Here is a 26,150-nt window from a genome sequence, read left to right as displayed (position 1 = left end):
CTTCTTTCCCTTGTCTTTTTTTTTTTTAAATCGAACACAAATAATCTACTCAGGAAAAGAAAATGAGGCTCATAATAGTTACAGAGAAAACTTTTTTTTCTTTTTTTGGAGAGGTTTTCGCTGTAGGATGCATGCACTCGCCAGACAGACAGAGAGAGATATAGAGACAGAGAGCGAGAAATCACCCCCCCATGGGGGATGGTCATCCCACAATCCCTTCTCCTCCATTCTCTCGGGATCTTGGGCACGCACGCACACGCGCCCAGCGTGAGTTCTAAGCCACCGGGTCTGGGACACAAACCGCGGTCGACTACGTGGGAGTCCAGCGACATAGCCATTATGCTAACTGCTGGTTCCCACAGAGAAAACTTTAAGTAAGAATACCAAGAAACTAGAAATGCTAAGTGAAATGCTCATCTAGGAAAGTATCAATTTGCAAAACTGACTTAAGAACAGGCAAAAATCTATAAATGAACCAAGGATTATAGAGGTAACATAACAGGTCATCAAAATTCCACCTCAAAAAGACACACATTTTTTATCAAAGCTGCAAGGAACAATCAACTCAAGTGTTATTCTGGGTGTCTGGAGAACACAAAAGATGGAAGGCTTCTTAAGCTATTATAAGAGTTTGTAGCAAGTCAGGCTTTACACAGTACAAAAAAGAAAACTCCAGGCCAACTTCACCTGTGAATGTAGATGCAAAAATCTATATAAAATACTAGCAAATTAATCCAGCACTATGCTAAAAGAACAATGCTCTTAATAAACTGTTTCACACATCACTAGCAGTAAAGGCATTTCAGTGTTATAGAGACAAAACACTTTTTAATAGTTACATACTTATTTTTTAACTTTCTATTTATGGTAAGTGGTGCTGATTTCTTACTACACTTGGAGAAATACATATATTTAAAAGAGTATTTATAGAAAAATAGTACAGAGTACTTACAACTGTGGCAAAAATTAGGAGGAAAGTAAGTAGATATGTAAAATCTAGGGAACCCTGTACTACATACCATGATCAAATGGCTTTATACAAAATGTAAGTATAGTTTTATAATAGCAAATTTATTACTATTGTTTACTATATTAATAAGTTTTTTAAAAAATCATATACTCATTCCAATAGAAGATAGAAGAACTTTCTTTGGAGAGGTTTTTGCTATAGGGCACGTGCACTTGCCAGAAAGATAGAAAGAGACAGAGAGACAGAAAGTGAGAAATCACCTCCCGGGGGGAAGGACACACTGCAATCCCTTCTTCTCCACTCTCCTCTCCAGATCTTGGGCACACACGCACACGTGCTCGGCCTGAGTTTAAGCCACCAGGTCCGGGACTTGAACCACAGTTGACTACATGGGAGACTAGCAATGTAGCCATTATGCCATCTGCTGATTCCTGGGAAAACTTTGTAAACCAAAACCTTTTTCTTTTTTTAAACCATAGGGCACATGTGCTCACCAGAAAGAGAAAGAGAGAGAGAGAAAGAGAGAGAGACAGTGAGAGGGAAAATCAAAAATCATCTCATAGGGGTAATAGTACACTGCAGTCCTTTCTCCTCCACTCTCTTCTTGGCATTCTGGGCACACATGCATATGTGCCTGGTGTGATTTTCAAGCCACTGGTCCAGGACTTGAACCATACTTAGGCATACGGGAGTCCAGTGTTTTAACCACTATGACACTTGCTGGCTGGCCCCCAAAAAACATTAACTGAAATTCATTAAACACAATGGGTAGCATGGTGGTTTGGTGCTGGATGCCCATGTGGCTGATCACGGTTCAAATCCGAAACCTGGTGGCTTGGAGATCACACAGGATACATGTCCAGACCCCAACAGAAGAATGGAAAAGAAGGGATTGCAATGTGGTCATCCCCTTTGGGGGGTGATTTCTCACTTTCCCTCACTCTCTTGCCTGCAAGCACACATAATCTATGGCAAAATAATAATAATAATAATTTATTAATAAGGATGGCCACATAGTGCAGTGGTTAAGGAAACTAGATCCCATATTGTTAACTATATGTTCCAATCCTGGCCCACTTCCCAGAGGAAAATGCTAGAAGTATGAGCATGCATATATGTGCTCAAAGAGATGAAAAGAGGCAGGAATGGAAGGGGAGAGACTACAGTGTGACCATGCCCTATTAGGGATGCTTTCATTCTCCTTTCTCTGGCAAGTACGTGTGCCCTCTGACAATTAAAAATATCATTAACCATTTCCAATTAAAAAATAAACCTTGGGGCCAGGAGGTGGCATGGTGAGTAAGGTGTTGGACTCGCACATGGCCAACTGTGATTTGAGTCCCGGACCCAAAGGCTTGAAAATCATGCCAGACATGTGTGCATGCATGCCTAAAAGAGATGAGAATGGAGGAGAAAGGACTGTGGCGTGGCCATACTCCCTGGAAAGTAATGTCTCACTTTTCCTCTCCCTCCCTCAGACAAGTGCACAAGCCCGACGGCAAAACCTTAAAAACAACAAAGAAACACCTTAAAGAGCTAGAAATAAAAGGGGATTCCTTAAATTGATTAAAGAAATCATTTAAAAACCTGAAGCAAATATCCTACTTGATACAAAATCAGTGGACCAGTTCACATTAAGTCAGGAATAGAAACAAAGATACATTATACAAAAGGGGACTTTGACAGCTTATGAAAAAAAATGGAATTAAAGTACAAGCTTATTTTGGTAAAAAAACAATTGAACTCATGAATAGTTATTTCATAATACACATTTATCATGAACTTTTTGAGGACCCCTCATACTTATTTTACTCCATATGTTTCTGTTTTACTTGTATAATACAATATTTTATTAAAGAAAGTGAAGTGAGAATAACAATGACCACCACAATGCCTGAGAGGAAAAGCCTTCCAAATTTCAAACTGTACATTTCACATTTTAAAATTTTTCACTCAAATATTTTTAAATTCTTTATTATTCATACTTGACATTAAAGAAACTATAAAAAAACCAAAGTTTTGTTAAAGGACTAAAATATATGGTTTAACTGGCATTTGATGTAATTATATGCATTTTAAAATATTTATTGATAAAATTTAATAAAAGTACTTAACCCTAAGAGATTTAAGAGCATTTTGACTTTTACATAGATATATTTATTAAATTCATTAACACAAGGTTTACTAACATCAACTGTCAATATTTTAAGTGGAGAAATTTTCATTTATGGGAAAAAGAAAAAAACTATAAACACCAGCAAAAACTCTTCTGCAGAAATGTCTGTATAAGCTGCAGAGTGCCTTCAGGCAGGTTAAACTGTGGATTAGATTCCACAATGTTAGGGACCCATATTTAATTTTATTCCGATTTTAATGATTTAAAATCATGCACTAGTTTTAATGTCTTGTCATCCTTTGCAAAACATGAAAACATTATAAATCTAAAACTTCCAAGTCATTTAAAAACAAAATATATATTTCAAAAACTACCAAAATTCATTTGATTTTTAAAAGAAAAAAATATTTTATTTAACTTTATTTATCCATTTATTTATTTTAATTTGACCAGAGAGAGAGAGAGAGAGAGCAAGCATGAGAAAGCAAGCTGCCAGGTTGCCAGGTTTGGGACTCAAACAGTGATTCGAGTCCACTGTCTCAACCACCATCCCACCCACTGACTCCACCTCCTCCTTCTTCATTTATTTGTTCATTCATCTATTAATTCATTCGTTTAACATTTTTTTCTGTCTGTATGTCAAGAGATCTGTTTAGTAAGTTAGATTCTCTTTGTCTTCACTGGAAAAATCAGACACAGGAATGCTAGCTGGATTCCCACCTCCTTGGATTTCTGTTCTCCATTTTGATCTTTGCAGGATTTGTGTACCTTTCTTGGTCTTACTGATATTTCCGTGAGGAGGAAAAAAAAAAAAAAAAAAAAAACCCAGACCGGGCCAAAAGGGAGGTAGTGCCTTCAGGCAGGTTAAACTGTGGATTAGATTCCACAATGTTAGGGACCCATATTTAATTTTATTCCGATTTTAATGATTTAAAATCATGCACTAGTTTTAATGTCTTGTCATCCTTTGCAAAACATGAAAACATTATAAATCTAAAACTTCCAAGTCATTTAAAAACAAAATATATATTTCAAAAACTACCAAAATTCATTTGATTTTTAAAAGAAAAAAATATTTTATTTAACTTTATTTATCCATTTATTTATTTTAATTTGACCAGAGAGAGAGAGAGAGAGAGCAAGCATGAGAAAGCAAGCTGCCACATCTGGGACTCCAACCATGGTCGGCCATGTGGGAGTCCAGTGCCCTTAACCACCATGCCACCTGCTGGTCCCAAAATTCATCTGATTTTTTAATAGACAGATCTATCTTTTTTATCTAATGATAAAAAGCAAGGTATGTATCTGGGGACAAAAAATACTTGACTCATCTCAATTTACAGTTAATGAGTTAACCATTTTCTAATTATTCAGGTAGAGAATATATGTCTCAAAAGATACTTCAAATTGTAATTAACAATTATATTTAGTAATTATTAATATAATTAACAAACAAACTTAAATGCAAAGTTTAAATTATATCTAACATAAGAAAATTCTAGAAAAATATCCAAAGTCTATTTTCTGTACTTTTCTTTCAGACTAAATCAAGTATAGAAAAGAAAAAACATACTCCAACCTTTCTGTTTTAGATTCATTATCAATCTTGCACTGTTCAAATTCTTGGCAAAGAGACTTTAGCTTTTCTTGAAGTCTCTTTTCACGGTCTACACTTCCTTGATAAAATTGCATCTCTTTTTCCATTGCTTTCACTTTTTCTTCCATAGCTTTAAATTCATGAAGAATTAGATAGCTCACTCCACAGTACTTACAAACTTTTTCTTCAGGTGACATCTAGGAAATAGAACAGATGTTTACTTAATAGTTAGTTTAATTCTGAAAAGTAAAGTTCAACTAAAGATGGTATTACAACCAGCCCAGTTGAATGAAGTAAACGTATAGTGTACTATGCTATGGAGTAATAATTATGACATTGCTTATATCTGGATAAAATTTTAAAAACTGGCATAGTGACTCTGACACAAAATCTTGGAATTAGAAAAGGGTCTTTCAGAATAATTATTTCTCCATGGTATCTTTAAGAATGACTTACTCTGGAAATATTTTCCATAAAATAAAACCAAAAATGATGAAAATATCTTTACAATTCTTGTTTTAAGATGAGTTTTCCATGAAGTGGGAAGAAATCACTGGTCTTTCACTGCCAACTACTTTGCGATCCTAGAGATACCTCTTCGCTTTTCCAGATCTATTTTTCCTCATCTGTAAAATTACAGCATTGAACCAAATGTACCTTAAGTGCCTGTTCAATGTCAATATCTTATGATTTTTCCAAGAATGTAACATTCTGTCATAAACCTACAAACAGCAAAAACACTTTGGACCTCATCTCCTCTCTTTAAAATCAGTCCTTTTCCCCTCAGTAGGTATAGTTATACACATTTGATGGATTTAAAAACGGAGACTACTGAAGTGAAATAAACAGCCCATATGTGGAGAAGCTGGGATTAAAACCCAGCTAAAGCCAGCACTGGCCCAGCCACAGTGGAGTGCACTGCTAAAATACTGTGCTTCGCAGGCTGGGACCACATAGGAAGACAAGTCCTTGTCAGACCTAAAGGCTGGGTGTGGGACGCCTGGAATCCCAGAGACTAAGGAGGCTGAGGCAGGAGGAGCACCATAGTGAGACCCTGTTTTAAACCAAACCAAAACAAAACAAAACCACAGCACCTATGCCCTTACCCATTTATTTATATTATACTTATCTATATGGATATGTCAGCTAAATCTTACTCCCCTCAGATAAAGTGCTCACATGACTCTGGCCAGCACAAGCACACTGATACATGGAATTTCAGCAAAGTCAGAAGAGAAAATTCTTTTTTCAGTCTTAAGTATAAATAGCTCCCTAGTAGCCTCTGCTTGTTTTGCTATTCACAGAGGATAAGAAACAGCTTCATATAATATTTTCTCCAGAGCGCTAAATTGAAATAAATTCTTTAATTATTTGAGAAATACTTCCTCTTAATGAAGCCTTTCCTGAGACTATAGAAACTGCTCCTACAACTAAGGCTGATGAAACCATAGCACCTATCAAGGCCATTATACAAATATCACCCAGAAGGAAGTAGTAAGATTTTATAAAATAAATTTTGGTTCATTTAGGCTTTAATAATAAATAAGGTTAGTGTGAGTCCTTTAAGAATCATTAAGTCTTTGTAATGATTCCTTTAATCAATTTAAGGAACTCCCCTTTATTTCTAGCTCTTTAAGGCTTTTGTGTATTTGTTGTTGTTGTTGTTTTTAAATTTTTGCCATAGCGCACTTGCATTTGTCTGGAGACAGAGAAAGGGAAAGTGATTGGGGGAGATGGCTACACCAGTTCCTTCTCTTCCATTCTTATCTTGATTTATTTTGTTTGTTGTTTTTTTCTTTTTTAGAGGTTTTTGCTATAGGGTGCCAAAAGACAAACAGAGACAGAGAGACAGAAAGTGAGAAATCACTCCCCGGGGGGATGGCCGCACTACAATCCCTTTTCCTCCATTCTGCTCTCGGATCTTGGGCATGCATGCACATGAGCCCAGCATGAGTTTAAGCCACCGAATCCGGGACTCGAACCGCGGTTGACTACATGGGAGTCCAGCAACATAGCCATTACACCAACTGCTGGCCCCACTGGTCCCCCTTTTATCTTGGTATTTTGGGCATGCACACACACACGACTGGCATAATTTCCAATTCAAAAACCAAGATACGATACTGTGGGATAGAGATGAATCACTACATTAATCATCCAACTGCCAATGGACACCACATTTATGGATTTATAAAACATCAGGTATGAAAGCAATCATGTAAAGATAAACGGGTCCAAGCTCAGAGGAGTTCACTGAGTCCATTATCCAGCCTTTATTTTAACACCCTATATGGTGGGAAACTACTTTCAAAAGCAGGCTCCTCCATATTCCAGCAGTTTTGGTCTATCAGGAAATTCTTTCTTATGCTCACCCCAAATACACCTCCCTGGAGCATGGTCCTAGTCCTCCTAGTAAGCACATGGAACAACCCTAGACCTCATTCACACATAGGTCTTCTTAATATTTGAAGAGAGTTATCAGTAATAGTCCCATGTCTTCTCTGGATCAACATTTCCAATTCCTTCAGCTGTTTTCCATATGACACGGTTTCACTGTCTTCCTCATTCTAAATAATTTCATCTGAACTTGTACCATTGTGTTGTGTTTCAAAGCATGGTGACCAGAATCTGACAGTACAGTGTGGCTGGTCTGACTAAAACAGAATATGAAAGAACTCACACTTCCTTCATTCTAGTATCTCATTAGTAAAATCATTGGTAATGTCTTTTAATGCAACCTGACACCATATTGGCCCTTTGTATTTTTAGAGCAATTACATGCTACTATTATATATTATAACTGGCTTTTATGTTAAATATTTAAGTCCCTTTTTTTTGGGGGGGGGGGGGAGATTTTCACTGTAGGGCGCGGGCGCTCGCCAGACCGACAGAGAGAGACAGAGAGACATAAAGTGAGAAATCACCCCCCAGGGGGGATGGTCACGCTGCAATCCCTTCTCCTCTGTTCTCTTCTCGGGATCTTGGGCATGCACACACACGCACCCGGCGTGAGTTTTAAGTCATCGGATCCGGGACGCGAACTGCGGTCGACTACATGGGAGTCTAGCAACATAGCCATTACGCAGTCCCTTTTTTTTTTTTAATACTGAAGTACAGGGGCTGGCAGGTGGCATGGTGGTTAGGGTGCTGGACTCCAACAAGGCTAACTGTAGTTCGAGTCCCAGACCTGGTGGCTTGCTTTCTCACTTTCCCTTTCTCTCTCTGTGTCTCTCTGGTCAAATTAAAAAATAATAGCAAATAAAATTAATAAATCAAGTTCTTTTTCTTAAAAAATACTGTAGTACAAGTCCACATCTCACTACACTAACTATGCCAGCATTTCTGCCCCACTTTTTAGAGAATCCACAGCTCTGACTTCTCTGTTTGGTAATGTAGTGTTAGACTTTCTCTATCCACCAAGCGAACCATGCTTGATTAGTAGTCCAGGACTGGATAGTGCACCCAGAGAAATCAAGTCACAAGCTAGGATGAGCCTATACGGCCTGTGAGTATTGAAGATTCAAGAATTTAGGTTACCTTTGGGGCAGTCATAAGGGAGAAGGGTCATGTGCAAGATACAGAGCAAGCCATCTCATGGAAATGGGAGAGAGAGGATGAGAGAAAGACACTATGGCTCCAAAGAGACAAAAACAAAAAATGGAACCAGTCACTGTCTTATACCCAATGACCTTCCAGCTCTTTTCTTCAGTCCCTTTTTAGATCTGGCTGCCTTACTTGCCCTTCAGGATCCATGCTCAATCTCCCTCCACTATTCTCTACTTTCCCCTTAAGCTACCTATTCCTTGCCACCAACACTTCCCATCAGATCTAAATACAGAACAACAGATGTCTGTGTAAATATGTATTTTGTATTATCTTAGCCTCTTAGCCTTGTTTTATATATATGGATAGATAGATAGATAGATAGACAGATAGATAAAGATACACACACACACACACATACACACACACACACACACACGTAGATATATATCTTACACTCAATCTTCAGTTACTGACTTTAATATCCAAGAAACACTAAGCCTTTTGTCTTTGGCAAATTTAACCTTTATAATTCATTTTATCCACCTAACTTACTGATTTTAAAATGGTGACTATGACAAAGTTAAACACAGAAGGCACGACATGTCATATCACCTTGGTTGATTCTGATCATAACTCAGCACATTTCAGGTACAATTCTTCAGCTGGTTATTAAACTACCCAATTATCTTTATAATGACCCTATATATATTTTTGTTTTAAAATTGTAGATGTTCTCTTTATTTACATATCTTGCTTACAGATCTTACTTAAAAATGGATAACTAATAAATTACTAATGATAAAGCAACACGAAAAGAGTGAACATCAATACTAAGTCTAATAACCTTTTATGAAATGTGAATATAAGTTAGTATCGAGCTTGTATCTATTCATACTATCTTCAGAAATATTAGGACAGCGACCAGCAGTTAGCATGATGGCTATGTCACTGAACTCCCACATAGTCAACCGCGGTTCGAGTCCTAGACCCGGTGGCTTAAACTCATGCCAGGCACATGTGCGTGTGTGCCCAAGATCCCAAGGGGAGAATGGAGGAGAAGGGATTGCAGCATGGCCATCCCCCCAGGGGGTGATTTCTCGCTTTCTATCTCTCTGTCTCTCTCTGTCTGTCTGGCAAGCGCACACGCCTTATAGCAAAAACCTCTCAAAAAAAATTAGGACAAATTTTGTCAAATGTCTTCATAAAATCCATATTTTCTAAGCCTAATGTAGTTCCTATATCTAGTCTATTATAAAATGGTAAGGCCTACACAATGGCTTATTATCATCACTATTATTATTATTATTAATTGCCAAGAGGGCACATACATTCACAAGAAAGAGACAGAAAGAGATGTAGAAGCAGAAAGCACTCCTCCAGTGGGGCATAGTTAGCAGCACACAATCCCTTCTCCTCTATTTCTCAATCCTGTTGGGATTTAAGGCATTCATGTGCCTGTGTCAGGTATTTTTCAAGTTGATGGGGCTCAGATTTGATCCATGGTTGACTTAGAATCCAGCTCCCTTAACCATGAGGCTACAGGGCTGGCCACACTGGCTGGTTTTTTTTTTTTTTTTTTTTGAGAGAGAGAGAGATTTTTTTTTGCTGTAGGGCATGTGCTCATCAGAGAGATAGAAAAAGTGAGAAATCATCCCTGAGGGTGGGAGATGGCTATGCCCCAATCCATTCTCCTGCATCCTCCTCAGATCTTGGGCATGCGTGCACATGCACCCAGTGTTGAGTTTCAAGCCGTTTCAAGTACTCAGACCACAATCAGCCATGTGGGAGTCTAGCACCATAACTACTACACCACCTCCTGGCTCCCACACTGGCTTTTAATAAACATAAAACTGGTCCAAGAATTATTGTGTTTCTCAAATATATCCCAACTACCTTTTAATGATATATTCCAAAATCTTGTCTGAAATTGAAATTAAGTTCACTGATTATAATTTATGGGTACTTTATACATAGAATGCCATTTGTACATATTCTCTTACTACATGTTCAAAGATATTCAAGTGTTTCTGCAGTCCCATTCCAACTCAGTCAACTCTCAGGATCAAGACACGTGAACTAATTCAGAGCAAATGGATTTATTTTTTTTAAATCTCTTTGTTCATCTTGAGTTTTGGTTCCTTCTCATCAAATTGAAAATTATATTGTTTACGCCAAGGTATTTCATCCCAAAACTTTGCTTAGTAATCACAATTTTGTCCTGCTCCTCACAAACTGCCATATCTTTATTCTAAAGAAAAACTTTTGATGGAGGAAATATACATGGGGTCTTCAAACTGTTCATTGAAAATGTGTATTATGGGGTCAGCAGGTGCTGACCCACATGGCTGACTATACAGTTCAAGTCCTGGGCCCAGCTGCTTGAAAAACATAAAGGATGCATAAAGGATAGTGGTGAGGCCATTCCTCCCAGGGGGTGATTTCTTTTAAAAAGAAAAAAAAAAGAAGGAAGGAAGAGAGCAAGAGAGGGAAGGAAGGAAGGAAGACAAAACAGAAAGAAAGAAAGACAGAAGATAAGAAAGAAAGAGAGAGAGAGAGAGAAAGAGAGAGAGAGAGAAAGAGAGAAAGAGAGAAAGAGAGAAAGAAAGAAAGAAAGAGAGAGAGAAAGAAAGAGAGTAAGTAAGTAAGTTGAGGCTAGTCCAGTGGTTATGTTACTGGACTCCCACATGGCCAACCATGGTTCAAGCCCTGGGCCTAGTGACTTGAAACTCATACCAGGCCCATATGTGTGTGCCTAAGATTCCAGGAGGAGAAAGGATTGTGGCATGGCTATCCCCTGCGGTGCGTGATTTCTCACTTGCCCTCTCACTGTCTCTGTCCTTCTCTCTCTGCCAAGTGCATGCACCCTAAGGCAAAAATCTCTAAAAGTAAATAATAAAAAAGAAAGAAAAAAGTGTATTATGAAAAAACTGTACATCTAATCTCAAAGATTTTTGCACCAAAATACACATACTTTAATTCCAATTTTCTACAAACTTTCTGAAGTCCTCTCATATTTTCAGCCTGATGCACAAATCAGAAATAGTATAAACTGGGAACCAGCAGTTAGCGTAATGGCTATGTCACTGGACTCCCACATAGTCGACTGCGGTTCACGTCCCGGACCCAGTGGCTTAAAACTCACGCCGAGAGCGTGTGCGTGCGTGCCCAAGATCCCGAGAGGAGCATGGAGGAGAAGGGATTGTGGCATGACCATCCCCCCTGGGGGGTGATTTCTCGCTTTCTGTCTCTCTGTCTCTCTCTGTCTGTCTGGCAAGAGCACGTGCCCTATAGCAAAAACCTCTCCAAAAAAAAAGAAAAGAAATAGTATAAACTTCACATTGTGAAAGTTATTAGAATGTTATTTCATCATAGCAATTAAAGAAAGAAAAGCTGAAATAAATGAAGCAATACAATTTACAGAATAGGTTTTCTAGAAGTTCAACAAGAAAGAAAAACAACATGACATTTGTTATGATCTAGGAAACAATAAAATTATAAAACAATAGTTCCAGAAGGATGATTTCTAGACTTCAGCCTAGTAGAACTTGAACCATTGAGTGACCTGTGTTAAATAAGTATACTGCACAAAACTTTTCAATGTCATTAAATTGTAAATAATTTTCTGTAAGCAAAACTGCAAAAAAAAAATTGTTTATAATCCTTTCAAATTCTTAGTGTCTGTATGGGTTAATTACTTAGGATGTTTTTGTGAAACTTGAGAAGATATGAAATACTGTAATTACTTTCCCAAATGAAGTAAGTAAAAGTTACCTGTTTTTTTGTAAAATGTAATTTGTGCTTCATTCTTATAACTTAGCGTTAAATCATGTCCTCATTTTGAAAGTAAAATAATGACATGCTGTCATTATTGACAAAAGGGCTGTCATTAGCAGGATGTTTTTGCTTTCTACAAGATGCACTTTGGAAGCAATAACAAATGCAGTACTAAACAAGTACAAAAGCATTATATAAATTTATTTTGGTACAAATAGTAAAATAAACTTCTCAAATGCTATGTTTGTACTTTTAAAATTAATAGTTATTTAATACAAAAATAGTATCTTTTATGATTTATTATTCACGGTTCATTGTTGTATATCTTTGTAACACACAACATGATTTTTCAAAGTCTGCATGTTGTACATGACAATCAAATCAAGGATATTACCTATACATTATTTTCAAGGAGAATTTTATAAACTGAAATTAGGCATCACATCCTTTTCAGAGCTCATATCTGTACTTCAGCTAGAAAACAAAACACTCAGAATCCTTTGGCTGCCCAACTGAGACATTTCCTCCTCCCAAAAATGTGCTGTTATTCTTCTCCCACCCATCCCATGCTTTTTGAGCTTGGATAAGAAAAAAACAAACTATTCCACAGAGGTAAGAGTGACAGCTGAATAAAATGTTAATCCTTCTAAGAGGTTTTGCATTCAAAAACAGGCCAGTACTCAAAACAATGAGTGTCTAGCTAGTAATTTTCATTCAGATTAAAAGAAAAATTTTGACAGAGGAAAGCACTCTTCGAGCCATTAGTTACACAGATCACTTGATGTTTCATAAGGTCATCAGAGCCCTTCCTCATCATTAAGTCAACTTGCTGTACTATCAATTTAAAAATCAATTTGCTAAAGAGAATCTACAGAAAACCAACATCTACATCATACTTAATAGTAAAAGATTAAGTGCTTCCTCCTAAGACTGGGAAAAAGGCAATGATAACCACTATTACTGCCCTTATTCAACACGGTGTTCAAAGTTCTACCCAGAGCAATAACACAAGAAAGGGTATTTAAAGGCACACATATTACAAAGAAGAAATAAAACTATCCCTATTACAGATCATATGATTACAAAGAAAATCCCAAAGAATCTACAAGAAAACTCCTTCAGATAATAAGTTCATTAAGACTGCATGATTCATTACACACATAGAAAAATCTATTGTATTTCTATATATTCTCAGTGAGCACATGAATACTGAAATTAAAAATATAATAACAATTACTCAAAAATATTAAATACTTAGCTATAAATGTAACAAAATATGTATAGGATCTGTAACAACATAGAGAATCCAGAAATAAACATGTATAAATATGCCATATTTATTTTTGGCAAAGATGCAAAAGCAATTCAATGAAGTAAAGATGACCTTTTCAATAAATCATGCTGCTAAAATTGGATATCCACAGGCTAAGGGAAAAAATAAGGGTCAGGTCTAGAGCAGCGATTAAGCACCGTACAGAGAAGCCAGATCCCACATGCCCAGCCAGGGTTCATGGCTTGAAAACATGTTAACATTCTGGGTATACCCCATATGTCTAGGATACTAACAGAATGGAGAATTGGAGGATGAATTGAAGTGTGACCAGGCCCCACCCTACTTGGGGGGACTTTTTCTCTTTCTTTCTCTCTCTCATCTGTGTACAGGTGCCCTTTGGCATTATTTTTAAGAATAAAAAAAATAAAATAAAAAAAAAAGAAAACTTCAACTTAAACATTTGATAACCTGGATTTCATCAAAATTAAAAACTTTTACTCTGTAGAAAATTCCATGAAGAGGAAGAAAAGACAAGCTACAGTCCAGGAGAAAAGTATTTCAAGTCCCATATCTAACTAGCATCTAGATTATATAAAGAATTGTCAAAACAGGGGCTAGCAGGTAGAAGGGTGGTTAAGGTGCTATGCCCCCACATGACTGATGGTGGTTCAAGTCCCAAACCTGATGGCTTGCTTCTTTACTTTCCGACTCACTTTCTCTGTCTTTCTCTGGTGAGCATGCATGCCCTATAGCAAATTAAAAATAAATTAAGTTAATTAAATAACTTTTTTTAATTTAAAAAAAGAATTGTCAAAATTCACAGTTAAAAAAATATTCAATTGGGCAAAAGACATGAAGAGACATTTCACTAAGAGACTATACAGATATCCAATAAGCACATGAAAAAAAATGCAAACTAAAACCATAATGAGGTATTACACACAAGTGACTCTGGTAAAGATGCAGAAAAAACTCATCATTCCTATACTGTAGATAAGAATGTAAAATAATATAGCCACTCTGGAAAACAGTTTGGCATTTTCTTATAAAACTAAACATGTAACTACCATACAACCTAGCAACTGAACTCTTGGGGCTATATCTCAGGAAAACTAAAGTATATGTTCACAGAAACCAATTTTTATAAAAGCTTTATACATAAAAGCAAAAAACTGGAAAAAATCAGATGCCTCTCAATAAGTGAATGGTTGAAGAAACTGGTGTGTTTACATTGGGCAATACTACTCAACAATAAAAGGGAATAAATTATTGATACATACAATGACCTGAATGAAGCCAGAGAATTACAGAATAAAAAGCTAATCCCAAAAGGTTACATACTCCATAATTCTATTTATCCAAAATTCTAGAAACAATAAAATTATTGAAGAGCAGATCAACAATTGGGTCATAGATTGGGAGAAGGGAAGAGAACTATGAAAATTAAGGTGAATATGTATGTCTATGAAAGGGCAATATGAAGAATCCTTCTTGTGATAGCATGACATAATGACTATCAACTGTCAATATCCTGTTGGTGATATTAAACCTTAGTTGCTTCTCTTGGTATTATTGCTTACAACTGTATGTAAATCTACAATTATCTCAAAATAAGAAATTTAATTTAACTTAATATTATCTTATTTGGGGCTGGCTCCATGGACTGGTGGTTAAGGCAGTCAGATCCCATACAGTTGACTGCACACTTTGAGTCCTGGACCCACATGATGGGTATATGTGTCTCCATGCTCAAAATCTCAACAAAAGGGAGAAATGGAGAAGGGCCTGCAGCATGACCATTGCTCATGGCGGGTGCCTTCTCCTTTCCCTTTCTCACTGTTTCTCTGGCTTTCTCTGGTGAGTGCATGTACCCTCTAGCACACACACACACACACACACACACACAAATTATCTTATTTTTTCACAATTTTTTATTGTGATTTTTGACTTACATGTAATTATAAATCTTTATGGGGTACAGTATGATTTTTCAAAGCAAGCATATAGTGTAATAATCAATAATTGAATAAGAATATAGACAATAATCAAATCAAGAATATAGACACAATCATCTTATTTGACAGTGAATAATTTTTTTTTTTTAATCATTGCTAGAGGGTGTATGCGCTTGCCAAAAAGTGAGAGACAGAGAAAGTATTCCTAATGAGGCGTGGTCGGACTGCAAACTTTCTCCTTCAAGACTTGGGGCATATATGAACATGCATCCAAAGTGTTTTTCAAACCACCAGGGCCAAGATTCAAACCACGGTTGGCATGTGGGATCCAGCTTCCTATTCAAAGGGCTTAACTGCTGTTCTATGGGGTCAGTTCTGAACAATTTTAAAATAATAAAAATTAAAATTAATCTGGGGCTGAATAACACACTGAATAATATCAGAAATATTGGCTTCATAATATATAAATTATACATGATACACCTATGTCTATCTAAATATGCTTCCAAAATATTATTTCCTCTGGTACCTATTTTACCACTGTGAAACCTCACCTTAGTAAACTCTGTGACCTTCTATACCAGTCAGCAAAAGTATTTCTGACTGCAAACTGACAAATGTAGATTTTTTCAAGATTTATAGTAATATTTTGGAAAAAACCTGTTCTTAATGAAACATCCTGCATCATAATATTAAGTGAATAGTTCCTCCAACCATTACAAAGTTTCCTACCTTCTCTTAAAGTTTTAAAACTGCAGTTGTTTAAAAACACACCACACATACAAATGCGCACAAACATGTCACCACTTTCCCAGAATGCTAGGTCTAACAGTCCTATAGCCATTTGCTTTTTCCTCTTCCTCTACGTTTATAACTCAACACAAAATCTGAACCTAGCCACAATGGCCCCAAATGACCTGGAAGATTAAAGTTTATTTTTTCTGGCAATGACAATCTGTGCTTGGAAATATAAAACTGTTATTCTGAATAAATTTCAAAGTTCCAAAGTACTAAAATTACTTTACTGAAATGGGACAAAATGAGCTGTTACTGATGGAGAAAGGAACTGTTATCCCAGAAAGAACAGTGTGCTCTCTAGTCCCTGCACTGCCACTTCTGTTTTGTAAAATAAACAGCTCTGATCTCTTTATTTTACTTGTGTCCCGTGGTAATAAAAATATCCTGAGGCTAAAATCCTATTAGAAGTGGTCATTTTGTCACCATTTAAAAAAACGAAACAAAAAATAAAAAAAGGCATGAGATCAGTTTTTGTTTGATCAATAACTGATTTTTCTATTAGTTTGTTGCTGTTTTGACCTCTGCAATAACGCCTTGTAAAAATACCAAAATGAAAATTGTTCATTGCCTTTGTCTAAAAAGAGTATGTCTCTCAAATGAGTTGACCCTCATGAGAGAGAGCTACAGTATTACTTTGCTCATGTATAAGTGTTGTTTTCACTTTAAGTTGTGACAATAAAATCCTAAACACTGAACTGTACTGTCATTACAAGTGTGTTCTGCTTTCAGAATACCAGATGAATAATGCTGCTGGTTGTCTAAGATCAGAAACAGGTAGGAGTCTGCTCAGCCTAGGGAGAGAACAGATTTAGAGATCTAGCTAGCCTAAGCACATACAGAACTGTACAGTGCCACAGTAGACAGAGGGGAAAAGAGTGGTCTTTCTATCCAGTCCATGAGCTTCTTTTACATTTTCTGCCACCCAAGGATACAGAAGTCTAAGAAGTGTTCTATATTTAGTTATAAATTATAAAATACAAAAGATCTGGAATGCGCATTAAAGAGTATCATATTTCTTCTTCCTTAAGATTCCCTTCGTATGGGACCAGCAGTCGACGTAATGGCTATGTTGCTGGACTCCCATGTAGTCGACCGTGGTTTAAGTCCTAGACCCAGTGGCTTAAATTCATGCTGGGTGCATGTGTGTGTGTGTGCCCAAGATCCCAAGAGAATGGAGGAGAAGGGACTGCGACATCGCTATCCCCCTGGGGGATGATTTCTCGCTTTCTGTTTCTACGTCTTTCTGGCAAGCACATGTGCCCTATAGCAAAAACCTCTCCAAGAAAAAAAAAAAAAAGATTCCCTCTGTATATGACACCAGGGGAAGATGATTTAATGACCTTAGCCTTTTAATCAGGCAAAGGATTCTTCAACCATAATCTGCATTGTGATTTTCCACACTTTTTGTTAGCCATCTCCCCCTCTCACCTTTCCTTTACATTTTTTGCAACTCTTGTGCTGATACTATTCACTTGCTATTAGTAGTAGTGTAGTAGTCATTGGCATGCTCTAACTTATCAACCATCCATTTCCATATCACATAACAGAAGCTCAGAAAGAAAGAACTAGGTAAAGATCTCCCACCTTCTCTTGCCTGATTTCTACACTAACCTTGCTTGCCTATACACAGGGGAAAAAGGAAACACAGCAAGAGCTTCTTAGAAAGAGGAGACAGCACATGAGGTAATAAAAAAAGTTAACAGAAAAGAAAAAAGCCTTTGAAAGACCTGTCACTATACGGCTGTTCATCCACCCACGAGTCCTTTTTATTCTCCAATAAATAAAGGGAACACAACTTGCAAGTCATTATGAAAAAGTTATTTGTTTTCTTCATCTGAAAAATAAAACGGTTATAATCAGAACTATTCCTGTTACCAATACCTAACATGATTCTGCATAGAGAGATGTACATAAGCTGGCAAAAGAGATATGGGGCTCAGTCCTTAGTGAACGAAACAAGTTAAATTACAGATACTCCAGATACATCAAATGGAGGTATGAAGTTATGGAAATAAATGTTTATTTTAAAAGACTGTACTTTTATAGGCTTTGGAATGCATACACACACTTTGGTTGCTTTTACAATCAAGCACCCAGAACAGTGTCTAGCACATATAGGCATGATAAATATTTTTGGTATAAATGCATCTAACTTAGGTATGACAAAGTGCAAAGCTGAACCTTACATTCTAAACATGGGCAGGACAAGGGCTATCAGGAGCCTTAGGCAGCTGAGTCACTCCTGGTGTCCCCTCTTTTCAGTACTGCCTGGACAGCTGCCTGCCCCTCTAGATTTACACTCCAACGGTAGATTTATGGAAGGCTTTGATTTAGAATTTTTAAACAATTTACTTATAAAGTGCCTCAAACATGAGAAAAACACACTCTACAACTTCCATAAAAAATCTTGTCAAAATAAATACAAATTTTATGTATCAAAACACTGGAGTTGTTAAACATGCTCTGACTTGGCAGGCTTTTTCTCATTGGGAAGCTTCTGTTCCTTTGGCTCAGGATGTCTTACCCCTTGGATAAAGACATTATCAGCCTTCAAGGGCCAAACCCGTTCAACTTCCTCCGTAAAGCTTCCCTTTAGACCAACCAATGTGCAGGGATTCCTCTCCATTCCCACAGCAAATGTAACCTGTGATGTGCTAGGCAGCACTTAAATCATAGTGTCCTGCAATTTATTAAATGACTAACATACTTTTTTTAAAAATTTATATATGTATGTATATATTTAATGAGAGAGAGAAGAGGGAGGAGAGAGGGAGGGAGAGAGGGAGACACTCTCAAAAGGATCTTTAGGCTCATTCCACTCCAGCTCAGCCAGTCCCAATCACAGGTGCGCGTGCACACACACACAGATACACACACACACACACACCAGGTATGTCCAGGAAGACCTCAAAATACAATCTGGGATCTTTCCATGTGGCTTGAGCATCAAGGTGCCTTGTGTTATAACTGCACTACTGTGGTCAGCCTTGAAGAAGCATTTGTTTTATGTCATTATACATCCACTTCCTGACATGTAATTAGGATCTGTAGTGACGGTATTGTTTCTTGTAGACTTTTTTTGTTTTGCTTTGTTTCTTTTGACCTCTACTGTGGGAGGAAATCAGTTCAAGACAAAAATGATACTCCATGTCTTCAAACACACATAAACACTACTTTCAGGTAAGCATAAGCTGAGCTCTTTCTGTGCTTACACTTAACGTAAAAGGGTGAAAAGAAATGCAATAATTTAAAAGTCCTTTCTTACGGGGCTGGCAGGTAGTGTGGTGGTTAAGGTACTGGATTCCCACATGGTTGACCATGGTTTGAGTCCTGGACCTGACAGCTTGCTTTCACACTTTCCCTTTCTCTCTCTCTGGTAAAATTTTAAAATAAATAACAACAAATAAAATTAAAATAAATAATTCTTGGGACCAGCAGTTAGCATAATGGCTATGTCGCTGGACTCCCATGTAGTCGATCATGGTTCAAGTCCTGGACCCAGTGGATTAAACTCACGCCGGGCACATGTGCATGTGTGCCCAAGATCCCAAGAGGAGAATGGAGGAGAAGGGATTTTGGTGTGGCCATCCCCCCAGGGGGTTATTTCTCACTTTCTGTCTCTCTCTCTTTCTGGCGAGTGCACACACACTATAGCAAAAACCTCTCTGAAAATAATAATAATAATAATAATAATAATAATAATAATTCTTTAAAAACAAAACAGAAAAGTCCTTTCTGATACTGGACTTCCCTTCTAGTTCTAGGTTGCAATTTACATAAATCCAAAGGACAGGCAGCAACAGTAAGCATCAAATGAAAGCAATGGCAAGAGTAGTTCTAACAGGCAGCCTAAGGCAACACGCACAAGGGACAAAAGGAATCTAAAAGCTGACTACAATTTTTTAAATTATTTTATTTAGCTTTATGTATTTACTTGTTTTAATTTGGCCAGAGAGGGACAGAGGAAAAGAGAGTGAAGGAAGAAAGCAAGCAACCAGGGCCAGGACTCGAACTGCAGTCAACCACGTGGAAGTCTAGCACCCCTAACCATCATACCATCTGCTGCCCCGAGTTGACTACAATCTTCAATTAAAATGTCATGGATTGGGGGCCAGCAGGTAGTACAGTGATTAAGGCACTGGGCTTCCATTTGGCTGACTACTATTGGAGTCCCAGACTTGGCAGCTTGAAAATCATGCTGGGTGCATGTGTATATGTGCCCAAAATCCCAAGAGGAGAATGGAGAAGAGACTGTGGTATGTATGGCCACCCCCCAGGAGGATGATTTCTCATTTTCCCTCTCTGTTCTCTCCAGCAAGCACAGGCGCCCTATGGCAAAAACGAAAACAAAAAAAAAAACAAACAAAATTGCTAAGATTTGAAGTTTTAACTCACAATTTAATTATTTATAAAAAGATATATTTAAAACTATACACAAGTGGGTTCAGAGGGTGGCATGGTGGTTAAGGCACTAGACTCCCACATGGCTGACTAAGGTTCAAGTGTCAGCCTAGTGGCTTGCTTTCTCACTTTCCCTTTTTCTCTCTGTTCAAATTAAAAAATAAATAACAACAACAAATTAAATTAAATAAATAATTCTTTTTGAAAAAATACATGAAAATGTATGGATGGCCAAACTAAATATGGGAGAAATGCTTTTGCCTGAGGACAAATGTGAACCAACAGAGAAGAGAGTAGCATAGTAGCTGTAAGGGATTGATTATTAAATACATTAAATGAGCTGCTACCGTACAGGAAAAGGCTTAAAATAGAACTTGGCACAGGGTAAGAAGTGAGAATTAATGGATGATACTGTATTATAAGGGAGAGAGACTTTAAAATCCAGCATCATAAAAAATTACAAATGAGCATTTTCAGGATTTTCTTTTCTTTTTTTTTTATTTGAGAGAGATTTTTGCTATGGGGCATGCACTCACCAGAGAGACAGAAAGTAAGAAATCACCTCCTGAGGGGAGGGCCACACCACAATCCCATCTCCTCTTCCCATCCCATTCTGGACATGCAAGCACATGCCTGGCTATCATGCCGCGGGGTACAGGACTAGAAACACAGCTGGCCACATGGCAGTCTAGCACCTTAACCAGAACATCACCTGCTGGCCCCCAAGGAACTTTCTTTTCATTAGGACCCCACAACCACCTGGTCAAATACTGCTCTGGAATGACTGATCTGACTTCTTTGCTTAGAACGTCCTTTGCACTGATTTGTATAATTTTGCTCATTATGATTATTCCCTCTTCTACTCCACCCATTCATTGTAGATCTTGTGACTAAAATAAATGTAAACCCTCTGAATTCACTCCCCTAGAAGTTAGGATGATCTAAAAGCTAAAATGTCCCTAATGCTATGTTATATTTATACAATGTAATAGCATACCTTTTGGATTTCTTCAGGTAAAGCATGCATAGGAATGTGACGATCCATAACTTCCCAAGATATACTGAGAGCGCTGATGCAAAATAATCTAAAAACATTGATGGCAATAGTCAGAATTGAAATAATGTGAAGAAAATTTAAACTAAGATGATTTATAAACTCTTAGGAGTACTTAGGAATGATGAAAACTGTTTCAACAGATGTTTGTCTCATTAACTTAATGTTAGAAGGTACACTGAAGTGTTCACAGTTATTAGGCCAATAGCACAGGAAAAAACTGTAGACAGCTGAGGCTGTGAGTTATAGACAGGAGCAGTCCAGGACTTTAAGAAAGGAAAATATCTTACCTTTCAGCTGGGGTTGGGGAGTTGGTGAACACTTTTTTGCATTTGATCAGGGCAAGATATTGAGAAAGAGACTGGAAAGGCATAGCACTCTATCAAAGAGGGCAACCCCAGACATAGGAGGGTGGCAGGTAAATTGCAATTGATAAAAAATTCTTTTTCTTTTCTGTTTTTTTTTTTTGAGAGGTTTTTGTTAGAGAGTGCGTACACAGAAAGACAGAGACAGACAGACAGAGAGACAGAAAGCGAGAAATCAGCCCCCGGGGAATGGCCAGGCTGCAATCCCTTCTCCATTCTCCTCTCAGGCACGCACGCACACACGCTCGGCATGAGTTTAAGCCACCGGGTCCAAGACTCGAATGGCAGTCAACTACATGGGAGTTGACCGACATAGCCATTACACCAACTGCTGGTCTCGACAAAAAAAATCTTTTTTTTTTTTTTTTTGGAGAGGGTTTCGCTATAGGGCACACGAGGGCACATGCGCTTGCCAGACAGAGACAGAGACAGAAAGCGAGAAATCACCCCCCCAGGGGGGATGGTCACGCCGCAAACCCTTCTCCTCCATTCTCCTCTCGGGATTTTGGGCATGCATGCACACGCGTCCGGCGTGAGTTTTAACCCACCGGGGCGGGGACGCGAACCACGGTCGACTACGTGGGAGTCCAGCGACATAGCCATTACGCTAACTGCTGGTTCCCTCGACAAAAAATCTTAAAGTGGCTTTTTGTAAACTGTGCAATAACTAGTAGAAAAGACGATTCCTCATACTTTGTATTAGCACAAATATTCATGTCAATGAGTTGCTGCTTAGAACAAATAACTAGTTAGCTCTCTTCCCACGTAAAACATAATACAAAGTGTGTATGGAGTGTCTGCTAGTGAACTGAGATCAACTATGGGGGTAAAGTTAAACTATGTCAACACAGGCCCAGATGCCCCAAACATAATCTGATTTTTGGCCGACTGTCACAGAATTGTGGTGAGAGCCCCCAAAACTCATTATTCTCATTTCTACCATTTGTGGACTCACCAGCAATAAAATAAATGTTATAATCCTCAACTATATTGAATTTTTCTTAAAATTACCCCAATAAATCTATTTCTAAAGTTATACTTGAGAGCATGGATCTGAGTGGCAAGATAAAAAAGGCACCAGAGGAGTTAGGGTAATGGCTATGTCGCTGGACTCCCACATAGTCGACTGCAGTTCGCGACCTGGACCCGGTGGCTTAAAACTCACTCCGGGCGGGTATGTGTGCGTGCCCAAGAACCTGAGAGGAGAATGGAGGAGAATGGAGGAGAAGGGATAGCAGTGTGGCCATCCCCCCTGGAAGGTGATTTCTCGCTTTCTGTCTGTCTCTGTCTGTCTGTCTGGTGAGCACACCTGCCCTATAGCAAAAACCTCTCCAGAAAAGAAAAAGGCACCAGAGGAACCATTTTTATTTAGTACCTTCATTGTTTGTGGATCTACTTCAACTTTATGGCCTTTACTATACCAAAGTGGAAGAACTAGCAGGTTCTGAGTACTGAGCAACAACTCAAAATGTCCTGCCAACCCAAAAAACTCTCCACAGTGCAGAAAGAAAACAATTTTATTATTGAGTGAACATTTACTAGACTTCTACTCACATCACAGTCACTTTAATGAGATTACAAAAAAACAAAACAAAATCTCTCTTTTTTACACAGCCAAGAAGACACACTCCATTATACACATAGTCTCAAGAAAATTGGTCATTTGTCTTCATATAAAAGGACTGGACGAAGTCTGCTACATTCTTTGACAGTTCATCTGAAACTCACCCGTAAATGGAGGAGCCATCTATCTACCTGCAGTAGCTAATTGCCTTAGTTCCAAAGAATTAAGAATCTTTGCAACAAAGCAGGTGGTCACAAGGAGAGGTAACGCGCGCCTAAGCTAAACTTTCAAGGTGATTGGGAAATAAGGACCCTATCTTCCCCACTGTTCACATTTTAAAGACCCTCAAAACAAAACAAAACCAAAAGCCTCGTTGCGTATGTACATATCAAAGGAATTGAAGTAGTAGTCACAAACACCGGCTTTCCTAAGAATGGGAGGAGTCTCCTATTTTGACAACAGGGAAAACTTGTGATTTTTCATTTACTCTTATATTTCGCGTGTTTTATCAAAGCACCACCTTTCATTCCTTCGCCTGACACACGCGTAGCCTGCCCTTTGGCGAGAAGTGGGGAGACAATGGACGCAGTCACGCAGGTGTTCGTGAACTGGCTAAGAGATCACGAAAAAGGTATTTTAAAAATGCAGAAGCGTCCTTGAGTGTTCATTCCCGAGTCCCTTCCTGGAAGCAGTGTCACGTCGCACGTCCAGCTTTCCGGCCCTCACACACAGAACCTTTCCCGCGGCGTGAATCACCCACATCGAGGTCAGGGGCAAGTGAAGCGGGAGTTCAAGTCCTACGACTTTCCAGAAGCAGCGGGATTTTCCAAATAAAAACCAACTGCGAGGCCAGACCACACCGCTGGAAGCGCTTTGAAATCTGTCCCTTTCTAACCCCATCCCCTGGGGACCCGCCGGGGCCTGAGGAGGAGGCGGGGAGGCGGGGAGGGGGCGGAGCGGCGCGTTCCCGGGGGCGACGGGGCGGCCCTGGGCCCGGCGGGCTCGCGGAGGCCTGGCTCCGGAACTGCGTGCGGAGGAGCGGGTCTCCGGGGGCTCGGGGAACCTATTGTCTCTCACCTAGACCTCGACTCTGCCGGGTGCGAAACGGCTTTCCCGGTCTCCCGGGCGACCGCGCTGCACGTCGGCATGACGTCAGGGCGCGACGACGTCATGGCCCACGCTTCTCGCCGACGCGGAAGCAGAGTTCCACTGCACCGCCCGAAGCCTCGAACTCCAGGCGGAAGCGGGGAAGTTCGCGGCGGGGGTCAGCGCGAAGGGCTCGTCCTCCCCCGAGTACTGTGACACGCGGGGGAGAGTGGCCGCCGTTTCAGCAGCGGCCGTTGAGGAGGGAGATGTCCCATCAAGCGGGGAGGGGCTGCACAGAGATGGTGCTGCTGGTGACGCGTCGGAGTCCTGCCTCTCATCCCTGCCCCCAGGAGCTGTGTGGCGGACGGAGCTGTGCACAGTTGTTCTAAAGCGGAAAAAGAAGAGAGGCCTGTAGAGGTCATGGGTGTCAAGGGAAACTCTGATCTCAGTCATTGCACGGAGGGCAAATGATTTGGAAAAACTAGAGATAAAGATTGTCATTCCAGCCCCAAAGTAATGAAGATGACTTAGTTTAATAAGTATTTGGGGACCCTTTAAGTTCACGGTTTATTTATTTATGAAAGACTGTCCACTCTTAGACGTGACTGACTTCCCTTCATTCACTTATTGGTTCATAATAGAAGTATTGATGACCTACTATGCAACAAGCCCTGCATACCAGGATAGGGTGATGCTCTGTGACTAACCCAGGCAGAAGCAGCTGTTGGGGTGATTAATTGATGACTCATTCATGGCACAAATCTCTCCTTTTTGAGGATTGTATTAGGTCCAAAATGCAGTTCTTCCAAGAACTGGAGAATATTCATGGCTCTCCAGCAGGTAAATAAACTAGTTACTACCTAAGTAAAATAAGTTAAACAAAGATGAAAATTCATCAGACAGTTACAGGGAAGTGATCAAATGATGCAGACCCCTGTTATTACAGTAATCAAACTGCTGATTGATAGGTATTTATTCATGGAAATGGCAGCATGAAATACTGAATGCTTCTAAAAAGCCTTGTTCCTCAGAGCCCCGGAAGTCTCAAAGTTATTGTAGTTGTACCCCGATGACATTTTTGACCAAACACCTACCATTGAGTTTCTGTTTTCCACCCCCTTGAGGATTTCTCATCTGGGAACTATAACAATAATTAAAGATGAAGAAAGGATTAAGAGGTACAGAGGACAGCCAACCAAATATTCAAGGACAGCATGCTTATGAGAAGCAAAAAGAACTTCAGAGCTATTTGTCTTGATCCTTTTTCTTTGATAGTAAAGGTAGGATTGTTTTTATTGAGAAATGAGGGTTTATATAAAAAGCCCCTCCCCCAAAAAAAGGTTCATCCAAGTACATGGAATGTGTTATCTGGAACAGGAATTGCACACCTAAAGCAAGATCACTCTGTTTTTAGGCTAGTTTAGCTAGTAATAGTAATATTACCAATAATGATATGTTCTTTGTATATGTGATAAAGGGAACATTTTAAGGACAAGGCGTCATCCAGGTAAAAGGCTTGTAATTCATGCTATGGTTTAATCTGTACATATTGTCTATGAGATCAGTATCTTTTCCACTGTAAATGTCCCTTAAACCTGCACTTTCCAGTCAGGTATCCCCATGCAACTATTTAATTTAGCTACAATGAAAT

At 38.8% G+C, this 26,150-nt stretch overlaps 1 protein-coding gene across 1 annotated transcript in view; it reads right to left on the bottom strand.

The window, feature by feature from the left end:
• The window catches only part of LEKR1 (leucine, glutamate and lysine rich 1), a 174,170-nt gene extending 148,938 nt beyond the window's left edge, over positions 1-25,232 (bottom strand). Inside the window, exons 1-3 of the mRNA XM_014588300.2 lie at positions 24,491-25,232; positions 21,428-21,515; positions 4,666-4,880 (exon numbers count right to left, since the gene is read on the bottom strand). Coding sequence (XP_014443786.1) covers positions 4,666-4,880; positions 21,428-21,515; positions 24,491-24,585 — 398 coding nt within the window. The 5' untranslated portion in view covers positions 24,586-25,232. The remainder of the gene's footprint in view (positions 1-4,665; positions 4,881-21,427; positions 21,516-24,490) is intronic.
• Positions 25,233-26,150: the final 918 nt, after the last annotated feature.

This window comes from Tupaia chinensis, unplaced genomic scaffold (assembly GCF_000334495.1).
Source record: "Tupaia chinensis unplaced genomic scaffold, TupChi_1.0 Scaffold000272_1, whole genome shotgun sequence".
Classification (NCBI taxonomy): Eukaryota; Metazoa; Chordata; class Mammalia; order Scandentia; family Tupaiidae; genus Tupaia; species Tupaia belangeri.
This window is presented reverse-complemented; position numbering and strand designations above follow the sequence as displayed.